Source organism: Notechis scutatus, chromosome 2, assembly GCF_049901735.1.
Source record: "Notechis scutatus isolate UNSWTSFEM ecotype Mainland chromosome 2, rNotScu1.2, whole genome shotgun sequence".
In the NCBI taxonomy this organism is placed as follows: domain Eukaryota; kingdom Metazoa; phylum Chordata; class Lepidosauria; order Squamata; family Elapidae; genus Notechis; species Notechis scutatus.
The window spans coordinates 186,580,500-186,595,574 of NC_142010.1; the positions used below are offsets into that span (position 1 = coordinate 186,580,500).

At 39.3% G+C, this 15,075-nt stretch overlaps 1 protein-coding gene across 1 annotated transcript in view; it reads right to left on the reverse strand.

The window, feature by feature from the left end:
* Nucleotides 1-379: 379 nt before the first annotated feature.
* Nucleotides 380-15,075, reverse strand: part of TEK (TEK receptor tyrosine kinase) — a 62,694-nt gene continuing 47,998 nt past the window's right edge. Inside the window, exons 14-23 of the mRNA XM_026672282.2 lie at nucleotides 10,766-10,923; nucleotides 9,088-9,298; nucleotides 7,571-7,681; nucleotides 6,424-6,614; nucleotides 6,009-6,122; nucleotides 4,338-4,408; nucleotides 3,837-3,877; nucleotides 2,761-2,857; nucleotides 2,135-2,234; nucleotides 380-1,208 (exon numbers count right to left, since the gene is read on the reverse strand). Of these exons, the coding sequence (XP_026528067.2) occupies nucleotides 1,134-1,208; nucleotides 2,135-2,234; nucleotides 2,761-2,857; nucleotides 3,837-3,877; nucleotides 4,338-4,408; nucleotides 6,009-6,122; nucleotides 6,424-6,614; nucleotides 7,571-7,681; nucleotides 9,088-9,298; nucleotides 10,766-10,923 (1,169 nt within the window). The 3' untranslated portion in view covers nucleotides 380-1,133. The remainder of the gene's footprint in view (nucleotides 1,209-2,134; nucleotides 2,235-2,760; nucleotides 2,858-3,836; nucleotides 3,878-4,337; nucleotides 4,409-6,008; nucleotides 6,123-6,423; nucleotides 6,615-7,570; nucleotides 7,682-9,087; nucleotides 9,299-10,765; nucleotides 10,924-15,075) is intronic.

The following is a 15,075-nucleotide window of genomic DNA, read 5'->3' on the forward strand; positions in this document are numbered from 1 at the left end:
GCCGCCATCTTGTTTTGATGAAAAAGTGCTTCCAGTGAGCTTTTCCGGGTAGAAAGCTCACCGGAAGCACTTTTTCATCAAAACAAGATGGCGGCGCCCAGCTGATGTCGGTACCGGGCCGCGCCATAAAAAAGGTTGGGGATACCGGGCCGCGGCGTAAAAAAGGTTGGGGATCACTGCCTTAAGGAACATTTTAATATATGTTTTACCACTTTCCGGTGCCGCAAAAATGTCTCTCTTTTTGGAACCTGGGGCCCTGAGGAGCTTAATGAGCCTCAAACAGATTGTATGGTTTACTCATTTGGGCCCTTGGAGAGTTCCCATCTGGACTTCCCAATATGAATCTGACTTTTTAAAAAAAGAAAGACAAAACATAAAGAACTGTAAAATATATTTTATTTGTGCCATTTCCTCATCCAAATGGTGCTTGGGTGTGCATGCAGTGCATAGAGAATGAGAAACTGAATATTTAGATATAAGTATTGTGTACTGGCACACACATACACATTTACATACATATATACAGACACACATTCCTAGAGCATACTGACTTGAAAGTACACTCTTAAGGTACAAGTAGCCCTTGATTTACAATCCGTCACTTAGCAACCGTTTGAAGCTACAACTGATTTGAAAAAAAGTTATTTGTCATCTGTCCTTGAGGTTATTGCTGTCACATCAGCCAAATGGTCAAATGATTATAGTCTGGGCCTTGACAAACCACTCGCATTTACAGTTGGTTGCAACATCCCGTGGTCACCTGACTGCATTTTGTAACATTTTTTGCCCTTTTTTTTTGGCTGCCGGATAAAATGGGTGTGCATTTACGACCACATGGTTCATTTAATGGCAACATCATTCACTCAGTGACTCTGGTGACCTGTTTAACAACTGTCATAAAAACAATCATAACAATCGAGTCCCGTCACATAATGCCTCAACTTATGACTTCAACAACTGAAATTTTAGTCCCAGTTGTATTTGTAAGTCAAGGAATACCTGTATGTGTATAGCCAAAAAGTATTATACAGAAAACGCCATAACACCAATTTTTTTTTTACTTCACAAAACATTCCCCAGGAGATCAAGCTCTTAAGTCATTTGAATTGATAAATAATTTAAAATCTTCCATCTTAAGCAGCCTCTTCAGCGGAACAGTCAATGCCAGCATAGGTGAACTTTTCATACAAGGTGGTATTCACATAAGTCTGGAAATACAATTGAAAAGAATAAGCTTAATGTATTTTACTTGTACATAGCTGATGCAAATTCTTTTTATTTTTAATTTATTTATTAACCGTTTTTAAAAGAAGAAAAAAGAATAAATGGGCAAAAGGAGAAAAAAATGATGCAGAAATATACGATCAGCAAGTGGACAAAGGAGCTACCTAGTCAGTATGGTTAGTGGTCAGTATATTGTTGACAATAAATTAATCATTCAAGAAATTATTAGAAAAGATTTGAATCCCCACAGTTTAATCATGAAAATTCTCATAGATTTCTTACTTTAATCCCCACTAAAGCAAGGACATATGTAGCTTAACCTCTGTTATTTTCCTTCTCTTAGAAAAAAATATATACTTATCCCAAAGATTTTTTCAACTATATTATTCTAAGGTCAGCATGGAGTGGCATGGTGGCCTAGAGGTGGAATTCTTGCCTCACGATCAGGAGGTTGTGAGTTCAATTCTAGGTAGCAGCAGATATTTCTCTCGCTGGATGCAAAGAGAAAATATCTGCTGTGAGTTCCTCATAGGCATCAGGAAGGGCAGCTGGTCAGTAAATACTCAGCTCCATTTAGTCGCCTCCAACTCTACTCCGACGCAAAGGATTACAGGGTTGTTAAAAGAAAAAAAATTCTTAGGTCAGGATATGACCGAACACTTGAACATGAACTGTTTAGACCAAGATACCTGAAATTGTCTTTAGAATTTTATGATATTCTGCCTCTGAATATTTTCTCTCAATCACAAAACGCATGAGAGATTTTCACAGTAATACTCAGATGCGATTTCCAACAATGCTGTGACCTAAAACATCCGTTGAACTACCCATGCAACATAGAAGTTAGTTTCAGGGCCATCGTTTCAATGGGAAATGTGCCTGGATGTAAGAAATAATCGTTTATTCTTACCTTCCTTTCTTCTAACATCCTGCTCAAGGAAACGAGTATCTGGGCAAATGATGGCCTTTCATAAGGTTTTTCTCTCCAGCATTGCCTCATTAAATCATAACTGAGGGGGGGAAATCAGAAGGAAATATCAGCCAGAACATCATAATTTATGTATGCATAATAACTACCTGATGCTTAAAAAAAATAGGATTATTAAATCATAGAGATTGTTTGTGGCAAAACAGACTATCCATTCCCTCCCTATGTTATTGTTATTAATGGTCCCATTTTTGATGGCCCCAAGTTAAGTGCAGATGGTAAATGGACCCTCTGAGAATCTCCACAGACAATCAATCAATCAATAAGAGGTATGTTGAAATGGGACAAATTGTACCAAAAATTACAATCACATAGACTATGATTACTCATATCCATTATCCTTATTTATTCCCATGTTCTTTTGAGATGTTACATATTTTCTTCTTCTTGCAAACTACATCTATGGCTTATTTTAATAGTCACCTCTTTTCTTTCTTGAAGCAAGTTTACTCACTATTGTGAGTTCATTTTCTGCAATTTGCATCTAACCTCTGGGCCCATAGGGCATTCAAGACCACTTTCAATATAGAAAGAATCAAGAGACTTACACCTCATCATCACAGTTGAGTGGTTTCTCCAGTCTGTACCCTTGGGGCAATTTTTCATAGAGTTCTGCACAGGTCATTCCACAGTATGGTGTTCCACCTAAAAAAGAAATTTTGTTTTCCTTTTTTCCTTTGGGGAAGGGGGGATTGTTTGTACTGTTCTAGATGCCAATAGATTGATAACTGCCTTCTTAAAACAAGACAAATGAGATATTATCAGCAAGGCTGGGCATACCATTATTTAGAATCTAGATCAGATCTGCAAAATTGGTCTGTGAATCTCAGATATCAGAAATTCCTCATTTTCCCATTTTTGCTCCATTCCTCAGGTTATTAAAAACAGTGAAGCTATGAAGTATCCAGTTTCATACACATAGTTTATGTCTGATTTAGTGGAAACAACTGCTTGACATTTTATGTACCATAGAGCAGAAAAGTTTGCGTTGACTTCTGTTTACTGATAAACAATAATGAAAGGATAGAGTAAATTTGAACATCCCGCATTATAAGCTCACATAAATCCTCAAGGTACAAAGATCCCAGTTGTGTCTGCTTTTAACACTCCTCCGTTAATATTTCTGAATTGTTAAGGAAGCTAATACCATCTTATTTTTTTTTAAAATTGGACACATGTGCAATGTGGATACACAAAGAAGCAAAAATGTTTTCTTTTTGTGTATGCCTTCTTGAACCTATTCTCCCTAGCCCAATCTGTTTGCTCTACTCAACTATCCAGCCCAATTTGCTTGGCAAACCACATCTGGAATATAAGCAGTGTCCAGAAGTAAACCACAATTCAGGTGTGCAGCTTTCAAATGTAAAAGGTCATAAAAATATCAACCAGTCTATCAACAGAAACTCCTGGTATCCTCTCCTGTTTGGTATTGGAACTCAATGGGTTTTGTATCCATGAACATTATTTTTTATTGTGAACATACTACATAGTAATCTGTCATAAATATACTGCACTCGTGTGTTTATGAGCACATATATGCACTTGAAATAAAAACGGAACAAACACATGATAAAAACCAAATATAGCCAACAAATAGGGTTAGGATTAGGGTAAGGAAACTTACCCAAGCTAACTATTTCCCATAACAGCACGCCATATGACCAACTGCAAATAAGACAAAAGAAAATAATAGGTTAGCATTGATTTCCTTGGGAGAAATGTGTATTATAAAAATGTATTGATATAGAAGCAAAACATTAAATTGTTATCAGATGTAATTTTCCTTTTTTGCCTCATTTGTTTATTCTTTCTCTCTCAAGCGTGTACAAAGAGGCAGAGCTTTAATCACAATACCTTGTTTGATTATCTTGATTCCCCCTGTGGACATCACTAAGTCGAAAACAATATTCATAGGAAATGGATCTCCCTCATTTTCACAACACTGTAACCCTCTGAAGTCCTCTAGGCAGAGGAAGAATTTTCCAAATCACACAACAAATTGAAAGCCAAATGGAGACTTGAACCTGGGTCCAAGTTTGTTTCTTAATGATTCCATTATACATTTTCCCCAAGTTTTCTACCGTGAATAAAGAAATATAGAAATTATCTAAACAGAGAAACTCACACATCACTGTTGGAGGTATACACACTGTAGTTTAAAGATTCAATTGCCATCCATCGCACCGGAAGCCTTCCCTAGGACAACAAAATTAACATGCTATGTGATAGGATTTCCCTAAGCACAGGATCAATTAACAAGAACAGTTTATTAGACATCCATATTCTTCTGAACCACATTCATGTTACAGGGACATGTCTGCACAACAGAAATGCATTATCTGTGCCCATCTTACAGCTGAGAGGACAATCCTTCAACATTGGAAAGGTAACTTTGATTGAAGACTTGATATTACTTGCAAATTAAAGTTGTTACAGACATAGATCAGTATAGATAATAGCAATGGAATACACTCATCCTTTCTTGAAACTGTTGTGTATGATTTTATATGCATGAACGATAAGCCTGTGTAATACACTGTATAATTGTATTGTTGTACTGTTTTTAGTATATTGTTTTTTTCCTCTTTTTTCTTAAATAAGCAAAAGGAGAAAAAACTAGAATGGTTTCCTTAGCCTTTTTAAATAAGGGGACATCTGTTGTGTGCATACTACTGATTTTATTCATTCATGCCATTTTTAATCTGCATATTCATGGTTAAAAACAGCTCTATAATGAAGATATTATCTCTTTCCCATTGTAAATGGGATCCAGGTCTACAGTCACAGTATCCCTCATCAAACTTGTAGGGCACCCCAGAATAAGTGACAAAAGCCATCTAAAGTCCCACTACAGTTGTATGTGTGTCATAGGTAGAAAAGGGGGGAGAGCATTGACTATGGAATTGTGACTACCTTGTTGACTTTTTTTGATGCCTGCAGTTTGTCCCTGCACCTAATTTTCACATCAGTATAAACTTAATTATTATAAACTCTTCATCTTTGTCCTTTAAGTGTCTATATTACATCATGTCATCTAAATTCTCAATAGGAAAAATGGACTAATATCTTTCTTATGGTAACAATGAAGTTTCCAAACAAGAGAAATGTAGTTTTATGAATAATAGTGCTTCCAATTCTGTCTCTGAACAGATATTCTTTCCTGAACGGGTATTCTTTGCAAGAAAAATGATGAAAGAAGTGGATGAAAGATGGGAGGGGACAAAACCAGTTCACCTAATAATTCCAGGAATTATTCTAACTTTCTAGCCTTGATAGTTTTAATCAGATGTAGGTTTCATCTAGGAAGTTTTAGCAAAATCTTTAAGTTCTAAAGACAATTTTCATTTTTTAAAATAACATTGAGGTAGACAAGGGGTGTCAAATTCAATTTCATTGAGGGCCGTATCAGGGTTATATTTGACCTTGGGCGGCCAGAATGGGCATGTCCAGGGTGTGTGTGGCCAGCTTGATGTCATTTGTGTTGGGGGCACCAGTGGTGGCCTGAACACTCAGCAAGTGAAAATGGGCTCCCGAGCTCTGTTTTCAGCTGCGACAGCCTCCTGCAACCCTGTGCCAGCGAAAACGGAGCTTGGGAGAGCTTCCTGCAGCCCTCCTGAGCTCCTTTTTCACTGGCAGAGGCACTTCAGGCTGGTCCTTTGCTGTTTCCAGGATGGCCCCGCAGGCCAGATCTAAGCATCCCACAGGCAGGATACAGCCTCCGGGCCTTGAGTTTGACACCCCTGAGATAGATACCTTCTGTATGAAAGATATGGTGAAAATATTCTTCTTTCCTTACCATGGTCTTTTTAACATAAACTTCTTGACCTCTAGATAAACCAAAATCAGCTATTTTTGCAACATAATTTTCTCCGACCAAAATGTTCCTTGCTGCTAGATCCCGATGGATAAACTAAAGGGAGGAAAAAAAATTCTCATTGTAAATTTGAATCTTAGATCATATCTAATGACAACTTTTGTGTGCAAAAACAACCAGAGAAATATGCAAGATTTGTTTTCTACCAGGGCAGGAGCAACAATTGTATTATTTATATTTTTAAACGATAGATACCAGCCTTAATCCAAGAAATGCCAAGGTTAAGGAGCGGTATGACCTGGTTCAAATTAACCCCAGCCTATTTCAAGAGCTTTGGGAAGATGTTCACTAAATCGCATGATACACCCATCCTTTCAATTGGGGAACATAAGCTCACCTGTTTTTGGCTCAAGTAATCCATCCCTCTGGCCACATCAGCTGCAAAGTGCAGAAGTTGCTGAGATGAAAGAGTGGAGGCTGTACTATTAGCTATGGCAAATGCTGGATCGGTTTCAAGGACCCGACTTTTTCTCAAAAAATCAAGTAAATTTCCATGGGGTGCATATTCAATAGCAAGGTAGAGATAGCCTGGTATTTAGAAGCAAAAAAACAAATATTGTATACAGGTAGCACTAAAGTTCCTTTAGTGACCGTTCAAAGTTATAACAGCACTTATGACCGTTTTTCACACTTGCAATCTTTGTGGCATTCTCATGATCGTGTGATCAGAATTCAGACGCTTGGCAACTGATTCGTGCTTATGACCATTGCTGTGTCCCCAGGTCATGTGATCACCTTTTGCAATCTTTTTGACAAGCCAAGTTAACGGGGAAGCCAGGTTCACTGAATAACCATGTTACTAACTTAACAACTGGAGCAATTCACTTTCTTGCGGGAAGAAAGGTGGTAAAAACGGGGCAAAACTCACTTAACAAACGTCTCATTTAACCACAGAAATGTTGGGCTCCGTTGTAATTGTAAGTCAAGGACTGCCTGTCATTGCATAAAATAAATGCATAATAATTTTTTTCCCCAACATGAGAGATCCTGTCTTTTTCAACCTTGGCAGGTTTAAGATGTGTGGACTTCAACTCCCAGAATTCTCCAGCCAGTATATTGACTGGGGAATTCTGGAGATTGAACTCCACATATCTTAAAGTTGCCAAGTTTGAAAACCACTCTTCTAGAAGCATTTGTTTACCCAGATCAGTTTTCTGGTTTCTTACCCAGGCTGTCCAAACATTTTGGAATAATGCCCATCTTTCCTTAACCAAATTCTTATTATGTGCCTCTCACCCAGATCTCCCAAAGTTTTACCCAGTGGTATAAATGCAACATGGTGTTCCTAAGCTAGTAGTTATATCCAAGAAGGGGGTATGATTAGTCTACACTTCAGTTGTCCAAATTTTGGGGAGAGATACCTGGATACACATAGTAAGAAAATGAACTTGCATCAGAATGTTTTCATGCAGTATAGCTACTAGTGCAAATAATATTATTTATTTTCCTTAATATGATTTTTAAAGAAATTCACTGAAATGTACCTCGATGTTCACAGGCTCCTAAAAGGTTTATGATGTTAGGATGATGTCCAAGTTTACAAAGGACTTCCAGTTCTCCAGCAAAATCTCTGTGATCGTCTTTGGAAGCATATTCTGCAAATAATTGTTGTTTGTTTTTATTGGCTTTAGTTATTAATCTCTGCAGCACTCAATTAATACAATAGTGTTCGTCTTATGAATATCAACTGTTTTTTATTATGTAGATGTATTAATTTTTTTTAAAAAAAGACAATTTTCTACAGTCATAACTGCATTGATATACTTGCCTGCTTTCTGTTTTGTAAGCTGCTGAATGAGTTTCTGCAATAGAGTAGAGCAGCCAACGCATAGTAAAAAAATATACTAAAATGTTTTCACATTGTGGAATTTTAATGTTGTAAGGCTACTTCTGCTGACTGCTGGCTGACTGCAATTTGGCAGTTCGAATCTCACCAGGCTCAAGATTGACTCAGCCTTCAATTTACTTCCGAGGTCAGTAAAATGAGGATCCAGATTGTTGGGGGCAATAGGCTGACTCTGTAAACTGCTTAGAGTGGGCTGTGAAGCAGTATATAAGTCTAAGTGCTACGGCTATTGTTATATCCCAGGCCATTTTGGGAAGGAGGAGACAGATGAATAGGTGCCAGGTACAGCATATGGTTTCTTGTGCTACAGAAGTCACTGCTTTTGAACTAGAAAATCCTGAAAAAGTACCACTAAAATCTGCCCGAAGTATACAGTATATAACACAAGCTAAAGAATGGGCAGCTGTATTTTCACCTGTTTGTGCATATAATAGTAATTTTAAATGGAACACAACGTTGTTTTGATGCCTGAAATTCTTACATAAGGAATCACCGTAAGGCACTTTTTTGTTTTGTTGTTAAACCGTGTGTGATTCTCCTCCATGCTGCTGCGAGAGCCCAGGATGGGTTAGACTCCTCCTGATGATGTCATTAAGCTGAGTCTTTTCTTGTATATAACAGGCCAGCCCCTGGGAATGTCCCCAGCTTTGACTCAGCTTCTTTTAGTTAGTAAGCTGTGTCTCTAAAAGCACTGTGATAATTCTACCATTCAAACTCTTCAAAAGCAAATACAGCTTTAAACACAGCTCCCGGGGATCCGGGCAGCTGTGTCTAACCACAGTTGGTGAGAGTTTGCAGTTGATGTGTGCCTTGATGAATAAACTGAAGTTAAAAACAAATAATAGTTTGTGCAAAGTCCGTGGGCCTAGCCTATGTTTTAAGTTGCTTTTGGAGTCGATCAAGGAAAAAGCACGGATAGCAATTCCTAGTAGAAAAATGAAACACAGCAAATTCTCTTCCTACCTTTCAAACAGCCCTCCCTTTTCTTTCTTTTAAAGAGCTTTTCGGCTCTCTTTATATGATTTTGAACATAATAGGATTCTTTCCTGAATACACATTCAAATCACAGGCTAATTCCACATCAAAAAGCCAACAGATGCATGCCCAGAGATTTTCTGCCTAGACGTCCCTTCTTGCTCCGAGATAGAGGCTCACCTTTCATCCTTTTGATAGCTGCATCCATTCGCAAGCCGTCTTTTTTAATTCGGGCTTTCAGAACTTGGCCAAAGTTGCCTTCTCCAATCACATCTTGAAATTTGATGTCGTTCCATTCCAAGACTGGGTAGATTGTAGGCTCAGTGCTATTTTTGGCTTTCCGGCTTAGAGTCAGAGTTCCTGAATTGAACTGTACGGCTGGTTCATCTCGCTGAGTAAAAATCAGACAAGCATCATGTGATGAATAGTTCAATGGATTGCTTAAAGCCGCATCAATTGAACTTCTTAGGAGATACATTTTATGTCTATGATTTTTTTTAAAGGAAAGGTTTCCAAAAGCAGAATAGATTCAGTATTTTGTATTAATTGATTTCCCTTACTTTCAAGACACACTTAAAAAACAGATTTCCATGATTTTGAGTCATTGGCTACCGGGGTGGGATGCTACCGGTTCAGCCTGGTTCTATAGAACTGGTAGCTCTGAAGAGCAGCAGACACCAAACCGGTTCGGTGCGATGACCTTTTGCTCATCTATTTGGCCGACCTGCTCGCCTGGGCTCTTGGCGGCACAGCTGAGGTTGAAAAAGCAGGAAAGCAGAGGATTTTCAAATGCTGCGCACCCACACGCAGCGCGTGTCAGCTGTCCGGGCGGCACAGCTGATTTTTTTGTAATTGTTTTACCTGCGCACGCAGCAAAACGCACTCTGACTGAACCGGTAGTAACACCAGGTGAATCCCACCCCTGTTGGCTATGTTATACTGCAACTGGCTTCAGTGCCTGCCAGCCAGTATAAGCTATGTTATCTTAGTAACCATTGGGAAGGAGAAAAATGGAATTGCAATAAAACATCAATGGAGTTCTCAGTTAGAGAGATGGGTCTTTGCTACACCAAGGGGAATATGCACAGAGAGTCTATGCATTACAATAGATCTTACAGAATACAGAATAACAGAGTTGGAAGGGACCTTCAAGGTCTTCTAGTCCAACTCCCTGCTCAGGCAGGAAACCCTATACCCGTGATGGCACATCTATGGTACATGTGCCACAGGTGGCACGCAGAGCCATTTGCTCCAGCACTTGAGCTGCAGGCAAACTTACCTCACTGCACATGTACGCGCCTCACAGCTAATTTTTGGTGGGTTTGAGGCCTTTTTGGGCCTCCCAAAGGCTTGAGGAAGGCTTCTGCAGGCTTCTGCAGACTTTGCAGGCTGAAAACTAGCCCTGTTTCGTCACTTCCAGTTTTTCCGGAAGTGATGAAACGGGGCGAGTTTTCGGCCTGCAGAGTCTGCAGAAGCCTGCAGAAGCCTTCCTCAAGCCTCTGGGAGGCCGAAAAAGGCCTCAAACCCACCAAAAATCAGCTGTGAGGTGCAGTGCAGGTAAGGGGGCAGTGATGGGTGGGTGGGGATTGTGTGCGTATGCATAGGGGGCGTGGGGGACACGCATTGCCTTTTGGGTGCTGGCATGTGAGCATGAGTGTGCAAGCACGTGCACAATTTTTGGCATAGGAGCCCAAAAATTACCCTATACTATTTCAGACAAATGGTTGTCCAATCTCTTCTTTGAAAAAGAAGCTCACAACGAGAGTACCGTGATTTAACTTCCTTCACTAAGGGGGACACTTGGGCCATCTCTTTGCTTCAAGTAGACAAGCATCTCCTTCTAGCACAAGGGACTCACCACCACATTTTGGAAAGCCTGGGCCATGCGCTGCTGGAAATTTGCCCGCTTCAACTGTAGCATAATGAGAAAGGCCAGTAGTATGGTCAGGCAAGTCATCCCTGCTGAGCCCAGGATAGCAATCAGCAACATTTGACCTCCTTTGGACTCACCTGAAACTGTGGGAAGCAGATGGACATGAATCATTTATTGTTAAAGCATTGTGCTCAACTGAATGTGTCTTCTGAAGTGGTGCCACAGCTTATTCAACCTTTGGTTTCTTAAGTTACTAGGCAGACGATATAGATCTCCATATTACAGGCGTGATACATGAGTAATTCAAGTGATATGCAAAACAATAGGATATCCTCTGAAATTAAGCCACCCTAGATCTTTTTTTTTTTTTTTACATTATTCTCTCTCCTTAAGTCAAGGGTCTTCAAACTTTGCAAGTTTAAGACTTGTGGACTTCAACTCCCAGAATTCCTGAGCCAACATGACTGGAGGAGGAATTCTGGGAGTTGAAGTCCACAAGTCTTAAGTACTTTTGCCTTAAGTACTTTTAAGGATGCCTGGCTTATTTTACATAAATCAAATTTTCAAACATAGGCCCTAGCAGTAGGTTCACAATAACAGTGAAATATGACTTATATTTCCATTTTCAACATTTCGTTTCCTTATCAGAACGTATCTACTATAATAATATCTGAAAAGCTTCATTCTCAGATACTATCTATGTAGGGCCAGGGAGATGTAATCCTGTTTATTTTCTTTAGATTCTTGGGTTCCCATGACTTCTTCAGTATGAACAAACCTGCTTTGGGGGGGAGGGATTAAATAGATCTTAATTTAAAATCTTCAGGAGAACAAAGATAATTTCCAAACATTCAGTGTGGTTTTGGAGAAAAGAAGAACATTTTCCAGTTTGATTTATTCATGAGTCTGGAGAAAATAAGAAGATATCTCATATCACCTGGTTTTAAACTGATAACTGATATTTTATAGATAACATATATGATTGATATTGTAATTTGGAATATTAAAGTATTACTATGCTTTTGGTACATTTTATCCATAATCCTTTAAATGAAACAAAAAAAATCAGTACCGGTGTTATATGTATGAATGAATGCATGAATAATCTGCATTGCCTCTGAATGATTCTTGACAAGGAAGATAAAATATATATTTTAGATAGATATTTAGGTGATTAAACTTTCAAGACTGAAAAATTTCAAAGACTGAAATCTTTGAATTCTAGATTTAAAAATGATATCTCACATTCCAGTCCACATCAAATTGCTAAGGAGATATAGCATTTAATTCAAATTTTTGTTGTCATCTTTTGCAACATTGATAATTTGATCATGAATGTTGCAAAAAATGACAACAAAAATTTGAATTATTATTTTTCATTTGTTAATTAAATTTTACATCACATAGATCACACAGATGATTCTGTGTGTTTCTAAATCCAGAGAATTATACAGGGTAAAAGATGGAAACTAAACATTTTTAGGCCTAGTACATAAGGTAATGCAAAGTTTAATAAATAACCTGATGCTGTATTTGCAGCTTAATATCAGTATGTGCGATTGTTTTATAGTATTTTTTTATAAAAGCATTCTTATATTTAAAATATAAAATTAAAAATAGAATGATAAAAATAAAGAAAACAATATATGTAAATAAATAATAAATTAAAAATATGGACTAAAATAATGTGAAGGAGGAAAACAATTAAGAAATAGGTGACTTTAAAGGTCTTCAGTCAAAGAATGCTATAGTAAGGTAATATGAATTTGAGAGCATTGGAAAAGTTTAAAATGATAAAATAACTGTTACAGAACTATTCTGAATTTAGCACCGCTCCTGGAGCTAGGCATAGTATCAGTTAAAAGCTGCATTCTTGGCTGCATCATGTCAATTTTCACCTCAAATTAATTATCACTCTATGGGAAATAAGTGCCTGTATCCCTCTAAAATAATTTACAGATCTGTTATATTGCTTAGCGTTCCTTTTTGTAATTTTATTTTATATTATTTCTGGTTATGACTTATGACTGTTTCAGGAAATACCTATTCTAGAATTAAAACCTTGTTTTCTTAGAAAAGGGATTTACACCCAAACTAATAGCAGAATGTTTGCCTTTTTAGCTTACAGACAAACAAGCACAATTTATCCCTAGGTGAAGATTTAAGACATAATCCTGTCAGAGAATGATCTCAAGGGTTATATAGGATAGATTGCTCTCTGCGTTGACAGGGGAGGCCTATAGATGGCAAAAGAGACCTATTGCTAGAGAGCAGACTGTTGCATTACTTTGTGCAAAAGAGTTGAGCAGAAGGAATAAAATACTGTAAGAGCATTTCTTGAAGATCCTGGAAGGCTTTTTTAACCTCTACTGGATCAAACATCCCTTTTCTCTTGATGCTCGTTCAACAGAGCACGGGGAGGAATATGTCAGCCTTGGAGCCAGCATGGAAGCAATGTGAAATAAGACTTTAATAAGGCCAAACAGGGAAGAGGAGAGTGGAAAAACAATGAGATGTTACTATCACATATATCTTCTGAGCTGGCTGTGCCAGGCTAGAGATAACTGTTCCAACATAGTTATACCTCTGACTCTTAAACTTTAGACGTTTTTTAAAAAAAATCCCTATTCCTTTTTTTAAAATCAAAGTCAAGCATTGTGTAATTTATAAATACAAATAGCGGTGTAGAATTTTAGTTGCCATATGCTGCCTCTGTAAACTGCTTAGAGAGAGCTGTAAAGCACTGTGAAGCGGTATATGAGTCTAAGTGCTATTGCTATTATGGATGTGGAACGGATTCTGCTTAGATTAAAGCAGTGGTCCCCAACCTTTTTTGTACCAGGGACCAGTTTCAAGCACAAACACTTTCTCAAGGACTGGGGGGGAAGGGGGGGATCCGAGTTTGGTGGTTTGCTTGCAGACGTTTCATTACCTGACCAGGTAACATCTGATGTTGTTACCTAGTCGGGTAATAAAACGTCTGCCAGCAAACCACCAAGTTCAGGGAGCGCCTCGGCCCTGCCTCCCTCAGCCCCATCCCTCAGGTGTCTCCCTCCCTCCCTCAGGTTTCTGCCTCGTTCCTCTCTCAGTCGCTCTCTCGCTGCTCCACCAGCCCAGGAAGAAACTGCTTCAAAGAAGCCGGGGGGGTGGGGTGGCTTTTCCTGTCGCCGCAGCTCCTCCGAAGCGCCCGTTTACCCCCACCCCGCCCGCCCACGCACGGTTCAATCCACAGTGCTCCGTTCTGCCTGCCTGCCTGCCTTCTTCATTTTGGAGCAGCTTTGGCTGATAAAAAGAGGCGAATAGTTATTATTCTCAGCCGAAGCTGCTCCCAAACAACCAGACAGGCAGAACGGGGCACTGAATTGAAGCGCGCGCACGCGCGGTGGGGGTGAACGGGCGCTTCGGAGGAGCTGCGGCGACAGGAAAAGCCACCCCCGGCTTCTTTGAAGCAGTTTCTTCCTGGGCTGGTGGAGCAGCGAGAGAGCGACTAAGAGAGGAACGAGGCGGGAGGAAACCGAAGCCGCTGAGCCAGAGAGCAGGACAGGCTTCAGTTGCTTCCTCCCTCCCCTTCTTTCATTTGTGTCCTTGATCCCCGATCCCAGCAGCATTCACCGAAGGCGAAGAAAGCCGCCATTTTTTAAATTTTTTTTTATTTGCGGCCCGGTACAGAGTGCTCCACGGACCGGTACCGGTCTGCGGCCCGGTGGTTGAGGACCCCTGGATTAAAGGACACTGCTTGTGTTGTGAAGCCACAACTTCCAGAAACCCTCATTCACCATGGTGACCAGAGTTATGTTGGAGAGTGTGGGAAGGTCATGCTCCCTATTCCTGGCATGCATGATCCTCCAAACGGAGAGGGATATTTTACACAATCCCCTTTTTCTCAGCAGCTCCAGTTCCATTCTGAAGGCACAGGGCTGGGGTGAAAGAGGGAAGATAACTTGGTGAAATTAAATTTCCTCCCATCCTTCAATGGGTATATCCTGCATGAAAAGAATTTTGCATTCACACCATAAACCCCAACAAATCTCAACACAAAAGAACAACAGTAAGTGGCACAAAAGCATCGTTTCAATAATAGATGACAATTAAAAGCTGGACAAGTTAAACAGTATGTTATAATTCTTCTATTATTTTTGTTAAATAAGAGAGAGGAGGAAGGTGGGAAGAACCAGAGTAATCCTCATTGTTATGGTTCTGTTGTGACTGATTAGTAGTGATTTGACAACTATAATTTCACCAATGCTGTTTGTCTGAGTTTTTTTTTTTTTTTTTTTCCAGTTCAAGCTGGGAGC